The sequence below is a fragment of the Pseudophryne corroboree genome, chromosome 3 (genome assembly GCF_028390025.1).
Source record: "Pseudophryne corroboree isolate aPseCor3 chromosome 3, aPseCor3.hap2, whole genome shotgun sequence".
Taxonomy (NCBI): domain Eukaryota; kingdom Metazoa; phylum Chordata; class Amphibia; order Anura; family Myobatrachidae; genus Pseudophryne; species Pseudophryne corroboree.
The window spans coordinates 430,748,625-430,766,184 of NC_086446.1; the positions used below are offsets into that span (position 1 = coordinate 430,748,625).

At 45.5% G+C, this 17,560-nt stretch overlaps 1 protein-coding gene across 8 annotated transcripts in view; it reads left to right on the forward strand.

Moving 5' to 3' along the window:
• Positions 1-17,560, forward strand: part of CDK5RAP1 (CDK5 regulatory subunit associated protein 1) — a 161,835-nt gene that overhangs the window by 62,351 nt on the left and 81,924 nt on the right. For all 8 annotated transcript variants that reach the window (XM_063960398.1, XM_063960396.1, XM_063960395.1 and 5 more), the window contains one exon: positions 10,680-10,800. In XM_063960398.1, coding sequence (XP_063816468.1) covers positions 10,680-10,800 — 121 coding nt within the window. The remainder of the gene's footprint in view (positions 1-10,679; positions 10,801-17,560) is intronic.

Genomic DNA, 17,560 nt, shown 5'->3' on the forward strand with positions numbered 1-17,560 from the left:
CATGAGCAACAAGCTTTGTCAGTGCCATCAGATTTACAAAAATGTTGGGCTAGCGTGAGTTTAAAAATACTAGGGAAACTGGGGATCCATGGCAAAGTTCATCAAGTGTCCATATTTAAAGTTGTCAAATCTTCTTCTTTGGTGCTTGTCTGTTGTCTGTATAGCGTCTCGTCAACTTCCTCGTCCAAGGGGGTCTTTGTATCTTGGAGAAAAGCAGAAAAACAGGTGAAAGAAACGGACCGTATAATCGCATTTTCATCACATTCTGGTTTCTATCATTGGGTCATAAATCAAATCCAGGTTAATTACAGTTTCCTCGCTCCTCAAGCTCATCACTCTTGTACTTTGTTTGCACCTCATTAGAGCCTGCCCGCATCTAAATATCAATCCAATCGATATAATGACACCCAAGATACATAGTAGAAACTTTCCAACATCCATTATGACTCCTTGAGCCCAGTCTCCTAAACCGGAGAACCAATTTCGCGGGTTCAACCATGACACCCAACCAGTCAGCTCATTACCTACAGCAGCAAGGGTGAGATTGTGTTTTCGACGAAATTCCCACTTTAATTGCAGAATATCGTCCATCTTTTGGTCTATGACCTCTACCGGATCCTCGGTGCTATTTGTGATATACGTGCAACACTTTATGCCGTACTGTGTTGCCAATGTAACACAATATCCGCCTGTTACTGCTGTAAGATAATTAAGAACCATCCTATGCTGAACTAGTTCTGTTTTGTAAGCTTGAAGTTCTCTTCCAGTGTATCTAAACGTGTCATCATACATTTCAGTGATATTATCTAACAAATTGGCGAGTGCGGAAATGTATCTATAATTCATCACACCTCGAGCGGTGCGAGTGAAATCTAACGCTACCAGAACCTGAATCCCGGTGGATTCATGGATAAGATCAGAGGCCGGATGCTCTAACCTTTCTGACAGTTGTCTTTTAACTCGGTGCTCGTAATGGGTGTGAGTATAAGGAGCTTGGGCACCACGGTGTATGTCCTTCATTTTGTCATGTGTAACAGTCATCACTTCAGGCAATACTTTTCCAATGTAACACAATCCTTCAGAGTTTGGGGCAAGCCACTTGTACGCCTTTCTCCCGCATATGAAATATGCGTCATCGGGGAGAACATAAGGGACGGAGAAGGACATGACCATGTTACAAACCTTCCAGGTGAAATCTCCTGACCCTAATTCTTCCAACTGCTTAATGCACGTATCAGTTTGTACGATATGTGCACAGTATCCTGGTGATACCTCTCCAACTCTAGTAATCCTATTTCCTAAGGTATATCGATACCGGAAAGATTTTCTTCTACTGGCTATGTGGCGTACGAGCTCTGTATCTGTAGGCATTCTATCTGCTCTGTGTGAAAAGGTCATGGTAAGGTTGCTCCACGACACTTCCCAATTTCCCGGTTTTCTGGGATTGGAGATGTTGAAACATAAGAGGGACCTATCCACATGGTATTGGTGGAGCTTCAAACTAGGAGGGCTGGAGATGTTAAACCTCCGATCCACCGGTCTCCCACCACTTAGCTCAAGTACCTCCCCTAACGTTAAAGGAAATGGTACTAGCCCTGATTTGCTGTGACCCTGAGGTACTTGAGAGCATACCCAACAATCTGTTTGGTTTAACACGTTACCCACTAAGGAGTGATAGTCACTCAATGGATGCCGGTCCATATGGATATTAAAACTAGATTGGCATTTCTTTATGCATCCATCTTCAACCAGATTATCACAGAGCCTACAGATACAATTTTCTTCAGCTAACAATCCATCACAATTTCTTCTATCGGATCGTTTTCTGATACTCGCCTTTGCTTGTTGGTTTGGTTGATCTTGGAAAACTACGCCTCCATCATCATAATCGGAACCCATTCCAGAACCTCTCTCGACCTCTATGGTACTCTCGCCGGAACAGACTGCTCTGGTCAACATCATGGTTAACATCAAAATCCGGATCACAGTCTCTTGGGGCAAGTCCATCTTTGAGGAGGAAATAGAGAAGAATGAGAAGGGGGAAAAAGAAATTTTTAAGGGAGAGGGGCTGGGAAGTGGAGAAAAACAATAAAAGGGAGAGGGGAGTCGACAACCGCTTCCGGTCTTCAAGGCTCAGGTGCCGCCTCAGTCCTCCTGGAACAGACACTGTAGTGATACAACCTCCACCGTCTGTTCCTTATCACGGGACTTCTCTGGATCAGCAACCTTTTTGCAGTGGGATGAATGGACCCAAGTCTCTCTCTCAGCAACCTTCAATGCTGTGGTGCTAGTCAATAAGACCTGGTATGGTCCTTCCCATCTATCAATAAGACAACCTGAGCGTAGAAAATTTCGTATCATTACATAATCCCCAGGTTCAATGTCATGACAATTACTACCTGGTAAATCAGGAATCACCAACTTCAGATTATCATTTTGATTCCTCAACTGTTTACTCATGTTAATTAAGTATTTTACAGTTACTTCATTGTTACATTTCAAATCATCCTGAGGGTTAATCATGACATGCGGTTGTCGACCAAACAAGATTTCAAAAGGAGACAGATTAAGAGGGGACCTGGGAGTGGTTCTGATGCTATACAAAACAATGGGTAAAGCTTCTGGCCACGTCAATCCTGTCTCTGTCATTACTTTACTCAATTTATTTTTAATAGTGCTGTTCACTCTTTCGACCTTCGCACTCGCCTGTGGACGGTACGGAGTGTGCAGCTTACTATCAATTCCCATCAACTTACACATTCCTTGAAAGACATCACCTGTAAAATGGGTACCCCTATCACTTTCAATGATTCTAGGGATACCATATCTACATACAAATTCCTGCACAATTTTCTTAGCTGTAAACATGGCAGTATTTGTAGCTGCTGGAAATGCTTCGACCCAATTCGAGAAAACATCTATACAGACAAGTACATATTTCAAATTTCGACATGGGGGTAATTGAATGAAGTCAATTTGTATTACCTGGAAAGGGCCGCCGGCAGGTGGGATATGGGATGGTTCTGTAGGTATTGCTTTTCCAATATTCTTTCTCAGACAGGTAAGGCATGACATTGCTCTTTTACCCGCATGAGAGGAGAATCCTGGGGCGCACCAGTATGCTCTTACCAATTTGCACATCCGTCCTTGCCTAGATGAGTCAGCCCGTGAGCTGCTTCAGCCAGACATGGAAGGTATGCCCTGGGGGCCACCGGTTTACCATGTCCATCCGTCCAGAGCCCTGAGGACTCCTGGCCATATCCCTTTGCCTTCCAGACTGCTCTTTCCTGTGTGGAACACAAATTCTGCATCTCACACAACTTCTGTGTGTTGATGGTATTAAATACCATCAGTTGTGTGGTGTCTGTCTGTATGGGGGTAGCAGCTGCAAGCTTTGCGGCTTCGTCTGCTCGGCTGTTACCAAGTGACACTGGGTCTTGACTATATGTATGTGCTTTACATTTGATAACAGCCACTCTGTCGGGTTCCTGTATCGCTGTTAGAAGCCTTTTTATATGAGCTGCATGCGCTATCGGTGTGCCAGCTGCCGTCATGAAATTTCTGAGCCGCCATAGGGCTCCGAAATCATGGACTACCCCGAAGGCGTATCTAGAATCGGTGTAGATATTGGCTGACTTATCCTTAGCCAATTCACATGCTCTGGTTAGGGCGACCAGTTCAGCAACCTGGGCTGAGTGAGGTGGGCCTAGCGGTTCCGCTTCTATGGTGTCTTGGTCATCTACGACTGCGTATCCAGTACACAAGTCTCCCGAGTCTGACTGTCTGTGACAACTACCGTCCGTGTAGAACGTGAGTTCTGCATCTTCCAGTGGATTGTCACTGATGTCAGGCCTTGCGGTAAAATTTTGGGTCAAATATTCCATACAATCATGTGTATCTTCCTTTGCATTAAATCCTCTTTCCCCATCACTCTCACCTTCCACCCTTTGTGCCTGACCAGGCACACCTGGGAGAAATGTTGCAGGGTTTAATGCACTGCATCTCCTTATGGTGATGTTTACTGGGGCCATTAATGCCAATTCCCATCTTGTAAACCTTGCTGATGAGACGTGTCTGGTTTGGACAGAATTCAATAAGGCAGATACCGCATGCGGTGTATGGATTGTGAGGTTGTGGCCTAGCACGACATCTTCGCTTTTTGTCACTAGCAATGCTATCGCCGCAACGCTACGCAAGCATGTGGGGAGGGATCGCGCTACCGTATCTAGCTGAGCGCTGTAATATGCAACTGGCCTGCTGGCATCACCGTGTTTTTGTGTTAGTACACCTGCTGCGCACCCAGCACTTTCTGTTCCGTATAGTTCAAAGGGTTTCCCATAGTCTGGCATACCTAGTGCTGGTGCCTGCGTTAGGCATTGCTTGAGTCTCTCAAATGCTGTTTCAGATTCGTCTGTATGCGAAATCCGATCAGGTTTGTTTGAGGAGACCATTTCCTGCAAAGGTAGCGCCAATATGGAAAACCCTGGGATCCAATTACGGCAATACCCACACATTCCTAGAAACGTCCTGATCTGTTGCTGGGTTTGTGGCAGTGTCATGTCTCTAATGGCTTGGATTCTATCAGCGGTCAGGTGTCTCAGTCCTTGTGTTAGACAGTGTCCCAAATATTTTACCTTAGTTTGGCATAATTGTAACTTGTCTTTGGAAACCTTGTGACCTGTGTCTGAAAGATGAAACAGGAGCTGTTTCGTATCCTTCAGGGAAGCTTCCAATGAATCAGAACACAGTAGTAGATCATCCACGTACTGTATCAACACTGATCCACTCTCCGGTTGGAAAGACTGTAAACAATCATGCAAAGCCTGAGAAAATATACTTGGACTATCTATGAAACCTTGGGGTAACCGAGTCCACGTGTATTGGACTCCTCTGTATGTGAATGCAAACAAATATTGGCTGTCAGGGTGCAGAGGTACCGAAAAGAATGCGGAGCAGAGGTCAATAACAGTGAAAAATTTGGCAGTGGGAGGAATTTGCATTAGGATGACAGCTGGATTAGGCACTACGGGGAACTGACTCTCAACTATTTTGTTAATCCCCCTTAGATCCTGCACTAGCCTGTAACCCCTCCCCCCACTCTTTTTAACAGGGAAGATGGGACTATTTGCTGTGCTGGACGTTCTTACTAGAATGCCCTGTTGTAGCAAGCGCTCTATTACTGGGAAAACTCCTAACTCCACCTCTGGCTTCAGAGGATACTGTGGGATTTTTGGAGCTATCCTACCATCTTTTACTTGTACAACTACTGGAGCTACGTTTGCCATTAATCCAGTGTCCTGTCCATCTTTTGTCCAAAGTGACTCTGGTATCTGAGATGTCATCTCTTCTACTTGGGATGGGTTCCTATTTGTCATAGTGGAATGTGACATTAATTTTGATGGGGAGTCTAACATGTCTCGTACTTCCTGAGCGTGATTCTCAGGGATGTCCAAGAATACACCTTCAGGAGTACAATAAATGACGCAACCCATTTTACATAGTAAGTCTCTTCCCAGGAGATTAGTTGGTGCCGATGCAGCCAGCAAAAAGGAATGCTTGGTATGCAAAGGCCCTATTGTAATCTCGGCTGGTTTGCTAACAGGGTAGTGCTGGACTACTCCTGTTACTCCCATGGCTGGAATTGTCCTACCAGTGGTTCTCATGCCCACTGTCGAATTTATCACTGACTTGGCCGCCCCTGTGTCTACAAGAAAGTTTAAAGTTTTACCAGCTACATTGATTGCAATCTCTGGTTCGCTTCCAAGGCTGGCAATCAACTTAACTGGCTGCAGATTACAGGTATGGCCACACCCCTATTGGGTATGCTGACCTCCCTGAATCCCGCTGGCAGCAACTACTTGTGAGGGAGTTAGCTGGGAACTACCAGAGGCATGCCAATCTCTGTTCGGGGGATATCTTTTTGTTTCCCCTGTATGTGGCTCAAAACTCCGCCTCTGTGGACCCTGCTCCCAATGTCGTGTGTCGTGTCGTTGTCTAGGGGGTTGAAAAGATCTTTGTACATTCTTTGTTCTACATTCTCGTGCAAAGTGTCCCGGTCTGTTACAAGAAAAACATGTTATTACACTTGCCTTACCCACAGGATTCGGTGGTACATACGCAGGCTGCTTTGTGGTCAGCGCCTGTATACTTACTGACATCAACTTATCACTTTGCGACTCCCTGTGCCTAGTGATATTTCTGTCGTGATCAATAGCAGCCTCTCTCAATGTGGACACTGACAGACCTCGCCAGCATGGTTGCGTGGTCTGTACCCTAGCTTTTAATGTTTCTTTCAAACCATCCATCAGTACAGATACTGCTACTTCTCGATGGTTTGGGTTGGTCTTAATGTCTTCTATACCAGTGTACTTTGCCATTTCTAATAGTGCCCGGTGAAAATATTCTGTTGCCGTTTCGGACTCCTTTTGCTTAATGGAAAATATTTTATTCCATTTAACAACGGCTGGGAAATACTCCTTTAGCTGTAAATTTATCCTTTTTACATTATCCTTGTTGTACACGTCTGTAAGCGGTACATCTTTATCCAATGCACAGTCAGCTAAAAATTGAGTTGCGTCAACATTGGAAGGTAAACAAGCTCTTAGCAGTATCTGCCAATCCTTGTTGTTGGGTTCTACAGTGTTACCTAGATCCCTGATGTATTTTTGGCTAGCAACTAAATCCTTCCTGGGGTCAGGAAATTCGGACACTATTGTTCTTAATTCCATTCTGGAAAATGGAGTGTACATGGCAATGTTCCTTATGGGAGTGGCTCCAGACACATCTGTTTTTCCATTGGGAACTGCTATTACCCTTACAGGAGCAATTCTAACAGCCTCTTCCTGTGTAGATTCTACTGCTTGTTGTGGTACAATTGTTTCAGTGTAGTGCATGGTGCCGTACTTACCCGTTGACACGACCTCACCTATCCCTCCGCTAGGGGCTTTCACTAATCTCGTGGGTGTCGCTGTGCCTACTGTGGTCTCTGCTATGGTGGCTGCAAGAGAGAGAGCTGAAATTGTTGCTGAATAGTCTTCTTGATCACACTCCTGAGGAAGGTTCAAAACAGGGTACATCTTGCACGGGTTAATACTTGCATGAGTTATTTGGTTAACATCATTAACATTTACAGGGTTACTAAGAGTTTGTGTTTTACAACCCAGTGCGTTTCTCTCCGCAATCAACTTCTCTCCTGCAATGTATGGTGGAGGAGGAGCTGTGGCTATCAGCTTCCTGACTGCCCCAGATCCTGCCGCCAGAGCCAAACCTCTCTGTATCTCACCTTCCTGGTGCCATAACTGTAAATAATCATGATGCTGAATTCGTCTCTTTGCTGATTTTACGAGACATATCCTCCTCCTTAAATTTTGTAACACTTCTGGACTAAAGCTACCTATTCTTGGGAATTTGTCCCTGTCTTGTACAGTCATTCTCTCCCATTCATCACATAAAGATTCGGTGTGACTTCCATATTTTTCACACATTACATATCGTGCCGACCCAACTGGTCGGTTCACAGAATCAACCTGAACCAGGGTTGATCGCCCCCTACCTGAGCAACTGGCCCCCATAGTCTGCAGGTGTTGCTTAGTCCTCCTTGGATCTCTGTATCAAGGTTTTCAGCAAGCCTTTTCAGACAACCAAATTACTCCACAGTAGGCCGGCGGTGGCGGTTTACCGAGTACCCCACTCACTCGCCCACCTCGACCAATACGACCTGATCACACCGATATGGTGCTGGCGTACTCGATACAGGGCCCCTATGGAACCTTCAGTTTACTGGAACATATGAGGGTTACCCGCAGGACACTTACTCTTTCCAGTAAAGTTGGGGTTGTTAGATAGTTCCTGAGTGACCAGCGAACTTCCCTTCCAAAAATAAAAAATTACACAAATCACGTCAGAATGTACAAATAGCGTTTGTGACCACTTTACTCTAATGGTATTAGGTCAGATTACTAACTACTGCACACAATTACGTGTGGTCCAATCGTTCAGTACACAAGCACTACTTGTTATGTAATGAAAGATCAATGGAATCGATGTTTCCAGCCGCGATTCCTTCAGCAAGAGCTTGTATGGCCTATATGGGTTCTGCACCAACACCCCAGGCGTTGTGCCACTGGACTTTTATAGCGGACCTTTTACCTTACGACCTCCTGGTCTTGTTACCTTATGACCTCCTGGTCTTGTTACCTTATGGTCCGCTATACTCTAATGCTCAAATATTATTTAACCAGGGATGCCTCCCTAGCCACCGTATATGTCACTTACACGTATGTCCCTTGACGAGTACCCGGCTTTCCTTTTGGTTCCACCTTAAAGTTGTATAAACTTATGTATACAAAACCACACTCACTCAACACATGTACACTTTGTTTCTATATCTATTTCTGCGCAGAAATTGTCTTCAGTCCAACAGTGTTACCAATTAGGAGCAGGATCTGTTAAACTAAATTTCAGATTTTTTTTTTCCAAAAATAGATTTGCGTTATTTACCGCGTCGCGTTATCTACCGCTGTGCGTTACTTATCGCCTTTGCGCTAATTATCGCTTTGCGCTAATTCAACTTTTCGTGACTTGAGCTACGTGAGCGTAACCGGACGCTACGTTGCGTAATGTACGCTGCGTGCGTCTGCCTTTTGGATTGCGTACGCTAGTCTTTGTTAGCGACACGTGTACGCAATGCAAAGATCCACCGTAACACAATATATACTTTTATCAATGTAAATGATCCCTGATCATCTACCGCAATCCACACTGACTGCCTTGTATCTCAGACAAATCGTGTGTTGTTCTATACTTTAACTATTACCTCTACTATGAAATAACAGCAAATCTCTTTTTTGCACTTTCTATCAACTATAAAAATTGGCAAACAGGAATAGTGATATACGAAATTGAAAAAGAAATGCAGATAAATGTATGCGTGCGTGTATACGCAAGACAGAAGAGAAATAAAACAGTTTTTTTAAAAGACACAAGCGTTTTGTTCTTACTTCCGGTTCCCGGATTCCTTCAGCACTCTTTATCTAAGCGAAGCAGACGCTTATCCCGTCAGCACTGGGAGACAACCTCCCACCCTTTGCTGGGGGGATAATGTCTGCTGATCTACCTAGTGCAGATATGAGAAGGATAGGACGAGTCCCCAATTGACAATTCTAAATACTTTTTGTCGTAATTATAACCCTTTATGAAGTCTAAGAACACTGTACGCTGTTTGCTTAAGAAGTACCGTAATGGTACGCTAGTTGCGTAACGATCGCTCAGCCGTAGGCGAGACGCTCAAGCGTCACGTTCGCTCACGGCCCAGTGATCACAGGACACGTTATTGGTTATGACTAGAGTAATGATTCGCTATGGCGTAGCATACGCTCGAGACCACGAGGAGGTCACCAGCGGCGCAGACGCTCACAACGCTATACCTTAATGTTTAAACCTTATACCAATGAAATACACAGAATACCTTAATGTGAGTACAGGGTGTAAGTGCAACCTTGTGTAACCTGACTAACTACAAAGCTGCTTGAGCGTCACCGACGCTCAAGTGAACACTTAACACTATAGAAAATACACAGATACTGGTTTAGGTTCCAAAGCCTATTAACTGTATTATATCTAATATATTTGAAAAAGGGGATAACAGTACAAATGATACACTACAATATAACAGAGACTTCCTAACCACAGAACTAAACAATAAATACAAAAAGACAATACTACACTGACCTAAATGCAATACAATACAATACTATCTAATACAATACAATACTAGCCTAGTCTAGGGGAGATATGAGAGAACAGAACAGGGAGAGAGAGAGAGAGAGAGATGAGAGAAATTGGCTCACAGAAAGACAATGATTACGGAGAGAAACTTACGCACAAAGGGTATGATCGCCTGCGCCTCGATATCCAGCTCCCGGCTATCAGCAGATAACCGTTGATGAGAGAGTGAGAGCTGGATGTGGTCGGCCTGCCTATTTATGCCCCACACACAATGCAATCTCCTGGTCCTACAATCCCATTGTCCATTGGCCGAAGGAATTCGGCCCTGCATCATAACAAAAGGTCATAGGGTGATTCATACAGGTGGGCTGTGACGATTTCCAACAGCTCAGGTGGGTGGGAAACTGGGTTTCCCGCCGCATACCTGAGTATGTGTAAATAATAGAAATGGACATAAACTTCTTATGTCCATAACTATTCGCACGAGCGATTAATACGCTCCAAACCAACACCGGAATATTACTAATTAAATACTCTTCCGATGGGTACCAAACACGGCTGTATGATTCCTGTCAGACCCTTCGTACAATACAAAGAGGGATTCCTTTAAACAGGGACCTTCTATTTTAACCAAACTTTCAGAATCTATCAAGGGGACCATGATCTACAAACTACATTAATTGTGAACATTTGTAACGAATGAGTCGCACGCTACGACTACATAAACTCTACCGTAAATACGCATACCGCGCCTGCGAGTGCACGCTATCGCGGGTATGCGCCTTCACGGGAGAGCGTACGCATGCGCAGCGCGGACCAGTGTGCGGTGCAAATATGGCAACGTGCATAGAGACATTTTTCTGACTTTGACATTACCTTAATCAGAGAGTCATAGAACATCATTAGTGCTTCCAATACTGCATAACATTCTTCACTCCTTTTTCTTTGTATAGCTCCATAATGCGAGGCTGTGACAATATGTGCACTTACTGTATTGTTCCATTTACCCGTGGGCGAGAGAGAAGTCGTCCCCTCCATTCTATCCTGGAAGAAGTCCGAATGTTGTCTGACCAAGTAAGACAATCTCCTTATTATAAAACATTTAGCATTATGATCTTCTTTATTTAAAAAAACAAAAACAAATTTAAGTGTAGCTCCACCAGTAACATATCACACTTTGGGGCTGCTTCAGTTTGTCGTGGGGATACTTTTTACTTTCAAAAACCTCAAATGTTAAATTAACGCAGCTTTTAATTCACAGCCCCATAGTAGGTTAAAAGTAGGGAAAAATCTTTATTTGAAGGTAAAAATGTTAGGGCAGGACCTCTGACACACCCTCCCAATGAATAATTATACATTTCAATATGATCATTTGACCAATAAGGAAATTTCATTTTTCAGGTGATTTTCTCTAAAAGGCTCAAAAAGAGTTTAATTTCAGATTACGTCTTTTGCTTCGATAATTCGTCTTAGACGCATTGTAATGCCATAGGATACATGAGCAGCTCTGCTGATTTAAAATGATATGCAGCATGCCTATAGTCTGTGTAATAGCGGCTCTATCTGCATGAAATGAAACGCATAGCATTCTGTATGCAAATACAGTCACACACAGCATATCAGGAGAAGCTGCTTGTGCGTCCTATTGCATTATATTGCATCTTGGACGCATTTTCACAAAAAAGAGGCTTAGCGCTACAGAGTCACACAGCACTCGCGCGTTATGTGTAACGCGACTTGTAGCACATGGAGCAAAGTTGTAAGGGGACACATCTGTACATGTGTTTTAGGGTGTTATATTGATGAGAAAAGTTTTTTTTTTTTTTGAACATGTAGAAGGTGTTTTTCCCCAAATATTTTTAAACTTGTTTGAGAACAATTAAAAATCACATTATGTACATTTTTCTGTACCGCAAATAATATAGAGGTTTTACATTGATGAAAAGCAAGTTTGCAATACTTTTTCAACTGTTAATAAAATTAAGAACCTCAAATACTTTGCATATGGCCACGAATAGGCTTGTATACTGTTATCAAGTGTTATTTGTCGTCGTCCCCAGGTCACGCATTGTTGAACTAATGCGCTTTCTAATAGCATTGGTCAAGGGAATGCACATGCAGAAAATAGCCCTTGTTGCGTTAACCCCCGGAGAGATCTCCACTTAATGTGGCTGATTGAATCTGCCCCTTGTTTTAAACCCCCAGTGCCGAAATCTGTTTGAGCTGGGAGTATAATTGGGGGAAAGGTACCCTGGTATATAATGACATTTCCAACATGTCTCCAACATTGAGTTTTTTTGGATAAAGGCATAAAAATCTCTCTGCCATTAATTTTAAACTCTGAAGGTAAATACAATTTTTCCCTACTTTGTGGTTTGGTGAAATGGCTGGTCACTGGCAACAGTTTATATTTTTAGTTCTGTTGCTAACTCTCTCCATTAGGGATTTAGGGGGCAATTCAATTAGCCAGCCCCGATAGCCTGCAGTATAGGGTTTTTCTCTGACGTCCTAGTGGATGCTGGGAACTCCATAAGGACCATGGGGAATAGTGGCTCCGCAGGAGACGGGGCACAAAAGTAAAGCTTTAGGACTACCTGGTGTGCACTGGCTCCTCCCCCTATGACCCTCCTCCAAGCCTCAGTTAGATTTTTGTGCCCGACCGAGAAGGGTGCACACTAGGGGCTCTCCTGAGCTTCTTAGTGAAAGTTTAGTTTTAGGTTTTTTATTTTCAGTGAGACCTGCTGGCAACAGGCTCACTGCATCGAGGGACTAAGGGGAGAAGAAGCGAACTCACCTGTGTTCAGAGTGGATTGGGCTTCTTAGGCTACTGGACACCATTAGCTCCAGAGGGACCGAACACAGGCCCAGCCTCGGAGTCCGGTCCCAGAGCCGCGCCGCCGGCCCCCTTACAGAGCCAGAAGCAAGAAGAGGTCCGGAAAATCGGCGGCAGAAGACATCCTGTCTTCACCAAGGTAGCGCACAGCACTGCAGCTGTGCGCCATTGCTCCTCAGCACACTTCACACTTCGGTCACTGAGGGTGCAGGGCGCTAGGGGGGGGCGCCCTGAGCAGCAATAAAAACACCTTGGCTGGCGAAAATACATCACATATAGCCCCCAGGGCTATATGAATGAATTTTAACCCCTGCCAGATTCCACAGAAAAACGGGAGAAAAGGCCGCCGAGAAGGGGGCGGGGCCTATCCTCAGCACACTGGCGCCATTTTCTCTCACAGCTCCGTTGGAGGGAAGCTCCCTGGCTCTCCCCTGCAGTTACTACACTACAGAAAGGGGTTAAAAAAGAGAGGGGGGCACTAATTAGGCGCAGTATAACAATACAGCAGCTATAAGGGGAAAAACACTTATATAAGGTTATCCCTGTATATATATAGCGCTCTGGTGTGTGCTGGCATACTCTCCCTCTGTCTCCCCAAAGGGCTAGTGGGGTCCTGTCCTCTATCAGAGCATTCCCTGTGTGTGTGCTGTGTGTCGGTACGTTGTGTCGACATGTATGAGGAGGAAAATGATGTGGAGGCGGAGAAATTGCCTGTAATGTGCCCTACACACTTAAAGATTATCTGTCCAATCTTTCTGGTTGGAACAAAAATCTGGTAATGTATGGGAGCAAATGACAATTGACCATTTGCTCTCAAACACTGGACAGCAGACAAAAATGGACTTTCAAACAAATTGGTTAAGTTTGTTTTGTTAAAACAATTGATCTTAACAACCATTTCTGTCCATTTTCTGGATTTTGGGAGCAAATGGTTGATTGTCATTTGCTCCCAGACATTGCCAGATTTTCTTTCCAATCAGACAGATTGGACAGATAATCTTTAAGTGTGTAGGGCCCTTTTCAGAGATGTCACCCCCTAGGGAGTCGACACCTGAATTTATGAGCTTATGGAAGGAATATGTGACAGTGTCAGCTCTTTACAAAAGATTGATGACATGAGACAGCCGGCGACTCAGCCTGTGCCTGTCCAGGGGTCTCAAAAGCCATCAGGGGCTCTAAAACGCCCGTTACCGCAGATGGCAGATACAGACGCCGACACGGATACTGACTCCAGTGTCGACGATTAAGAGACGAATGTGACTTCCAGTAGGGCCACACGTTACATGATTGAGGCTATGGAAAATGTTTTTACACATTTCTGATAATACCAGTACCACTAAAAAGGGTATTATGTTGGGTGAGAAAAAACTGCCTGTAGTTTTTCCTGCATCTGAGGAATTAAATGAAGTGTGTGATGATGCGTGGGTTTCCCCCGATAAAAACTGTTAATTCCTAAAAAGTTATTAGCATCTTACCCCTTCCCGCCAGAGGATAGGGCACGTTGGGAAACACCCCCTAGGGTGAATAAAGCGCTCACACGCTTGTCTAAACAAGGGGCACTACCGTCCCCGGATACGGCCGCCCTTAAGGAACCTGCTGACAGAAAGCAGTAAAATGTATATACACTCACACGGGTGTGATACTGCGACCAGCAATCGCCTCAGCTTGGATGTGCAGTGCTGGGGTGGCTTGGTCGGATTCCCTGACTGACAATATTGATACCCTAGATAGGGACAGTATATTACTGACTATAGAGCATTTAAAAGATGCATTTCTATATATGCGTGATGCACAGAGGGATATTTGCCGACTGGCATCAAGAGTAAGTGCGCTGTCCATTTCTGCCAGAAGAGGGTTATGGACAAGACAGTGGTCAGGTGATGCTGATTCCAAAAGGCATATGGAAGTATCGCCTTATAAAAGGGAGGAGTTATTTGGGGTAGTTCTAACAGACCTGGTGGCCACGGCAACGGCTGGGAAATCCACATTTTTACCCCAGGTAGCCTCTCAACATAAGAAGATGCCGTATTATCAGGTGCAGTCCTTTGGGCCCCATGAGGGCAAGCGGGCAAAAGGCTCCTCATTTCTGCCCCGTGGCAGAGGGAGAGGAAAAAGGCTGCAGCAAACAACCAGTTCCCAGGAACAGAAGCCCTCTCCCGTTTTCTGCCAAGTCCTCAGCATGACACTGGGGCGTTACAAGCGGACTCAGGCATGGTGGGGGCCCGTCTCAAAAATTTCAGCGTGCAGTGGGCTCACTCACAGGTGGACCCCTGGATCCTTCAGGTGGTATCTCAGGGGTACAAATTGGAATTCGAGACGTCTCCCCTTCGCCGTTTCCTAAAGTCTGCTTTACCGACGTCTCCCTCCGACAGGGAGGCGGTATGGGAAGCCATTCACAAGCTGTATTCCCAGCAGGTGATAATCAAGGTACCCCTCCTACAACAGGGAGAGGGGTATTATTCCACGCTGTTTGTGGTACCGAAGCCTGACGGCTTGGTGAGACCTAATTTAAATCTGAAATCCTTGAACACTTACATACAAAGGTTCAAATTCAAGATGGAGTCACTCAGAGCGGTGATTGCAAACCTGGAAGAAGGGGATTATATGGTGTCTCTGGACATCAAGGATGCTTATCTCCATGTCCCAATTTACCCTTCTCACCAAGGGTACCTCAGGTTTGTGGTACAGAACTGTCACTATCAGTTTCAGACGCTGCTGTTTGGTTTGTCCACGGCACCCCGGGTCTTTACCAAAGTAATGGCCGAAATGATGATACTCCTTCGAAGGAAGGGAGTTTTAATTATCCCTTACTTGGACGATCTCCGGATAAGGGCAAGATCCAGGGAACAGTTGGTAGTCGGGGTAGCACTATCTCAAGTAGTGTTGCGGCAGCACGGATGGATTCTTAATATTCCAAAATCGCAGCTGATCCCGACGACACGTCTTCTATTCCTAAGGATGATCCTGGACACAGTCCAGAAAAAGGTGTTTCTCCAGGAGGAGAAAGCCAGGGAGTTATCCGAACTAGTCAGAAACCTCCTAAAGCCAGGCCAAGTGTCAGTGCATCAGTGCACAAGGGTCCTGGGAAAAATGGGGACTTCCTACGAAGCAATTCCATTCAGCAGATTCCACGCAAGAACTTTCCAGTGGGACCTGCTGGAAAAATGGTCCGGATCGCATCTTCAGATGCATCAGCGGATAACCCTGTCACCAAAGACAAGGGTGTCTCTCCTGTGGTGGTTGCAGAGTGCTCATCTTCTAGAGGGCGCAGATTCGGCATTCAGGACTGGGTCCTGGTGACCATGGATGCCAGCCTGCGAGGCTGGGGAGCAGTCACACAAGGAAAAAATTTCCAGGGCTTGTGGTCAAGCCTGGAGACATCACTTCACATAAATATCTTGGAGCTAAGGGCCATTTACAATGCCCTAAGCCAAGCAAGACCTCTGCTTCAAGGTCAGCCAGTGCTGATCCAGTCGGACAACATCACGGCAGTCGCCCACGTAGACAGGGCGGCACAAGAAGCAGGAGGGCAATGGCAGAAGCTGCAAGGATTTTTCGCTGGGTGGAAAATCATGTGATAGCATTGTCAGCAGTGTTCATTCCGGGAGTGGACAACTGGGAAACAGACTTCCTCAGCAGAAGTTTTCCACATGATGGCGTCCCGCCTAAACAAAAAATTGGACAGGTATTGCGCCAGGTCAAGGGACCCTCAGGCAATAGCTGTGGACGCTCTGGTAACACCGTGGGTGTACCAGTCAGTGTATGTGTTCCCTCCTCTTCCTCTCTTACCAAAAGTACTGAGAATTATAAGACGGAGGGGAGTAAGAACTATACTCGTGGCTCCTGATTGGCCAAGAAGGACTTGGTACCCGGAACTTCAAGAGATGCTCACGGAGGACCCGTGGCCTCTACATCTAAGAAGGGACCTGCTCCATCAAGGACCCTGTCTATTCCAAGACTTACCGCGGCTGCGTTTGACGGCAGGGCGGTTGAACGCCGGATCCTGAAGGAAAAAGGCATTCCGGATGAAGTCATCCCTACCCTGATCAAAGCCAGGAAGGATGTAACCGCAAAGCATTATCACCGCATTTGGCGAAAATATGTTGCGGGGTGCGAGGCCAGTAAGGCCCCGATGGAGGAATTTCAAGTAGGTCGATTCCTGCATTTCCTGCAAACAGGAGTGTCTATGGGCCTAAAATTGGGGTCCATTAAGGTTCAAATTTCGACCCTGTCAATTTTCTTCCCGAAAGAGCTAGCTTCAGTTCCTGAAGTTCAGACGTTTGTAAAAGGGGTACTGCATATACAGCCTCCTTTTTGTGCCTCCAGTGGCACCTTGGGATCTCAATGTAGTTTTGGGGTTCCTAAAGTCACAATGGTTTGAACCACTTGAATCTGTGGAGTTAAAATATCTCACATGGAAAGTGGTCATGCTGTTGGCCCTGGCCTCGGCCAGGCGCGTGTCAGAATTGGCGGCTTTATACTGTAAAAGCCCTTATCTGATCTTCCATTCAGACAGGGCGGAATTGAGGACTCGTCCTCATTTTCTCCCTAAGGTGGTTTCAGCGTTTCATCTGAACCAACCTATTGTGGTACCTGCGGCTACTAGTGACTTGGAGGACTCCAAGTTGTTGGATATAGTCAGGGCCCTGAAAATATATGTTTCCAGGACGCTGTTTATCCTGTATGCACCCAACAAGTTGGGTGCTCCTGCTTCTAAGCAGACTATTGCTCGTTGGATTTGTAATACAATTCAGCTTGCACATTCTGTGGCAGGCCTGCCACAGCCAAAATCTGTAAAAGCCCATTCCACAAGGAAGGTGGGCTCATCTTGGGCGGCTGCCCGAGGGGTCTCGGCTTTACAACTTTGCCGAGCAGCTACTTGGTCAGGGGCAAACACGTTTGCTAAATTCTACAAATTTGATACCCTGGCTGAGGAGGACCTGGAGTTCTCTCATTCGGTGCTGCAGAGTCATCCGCACTCTCCCGCCCGTTTGGGAGCTT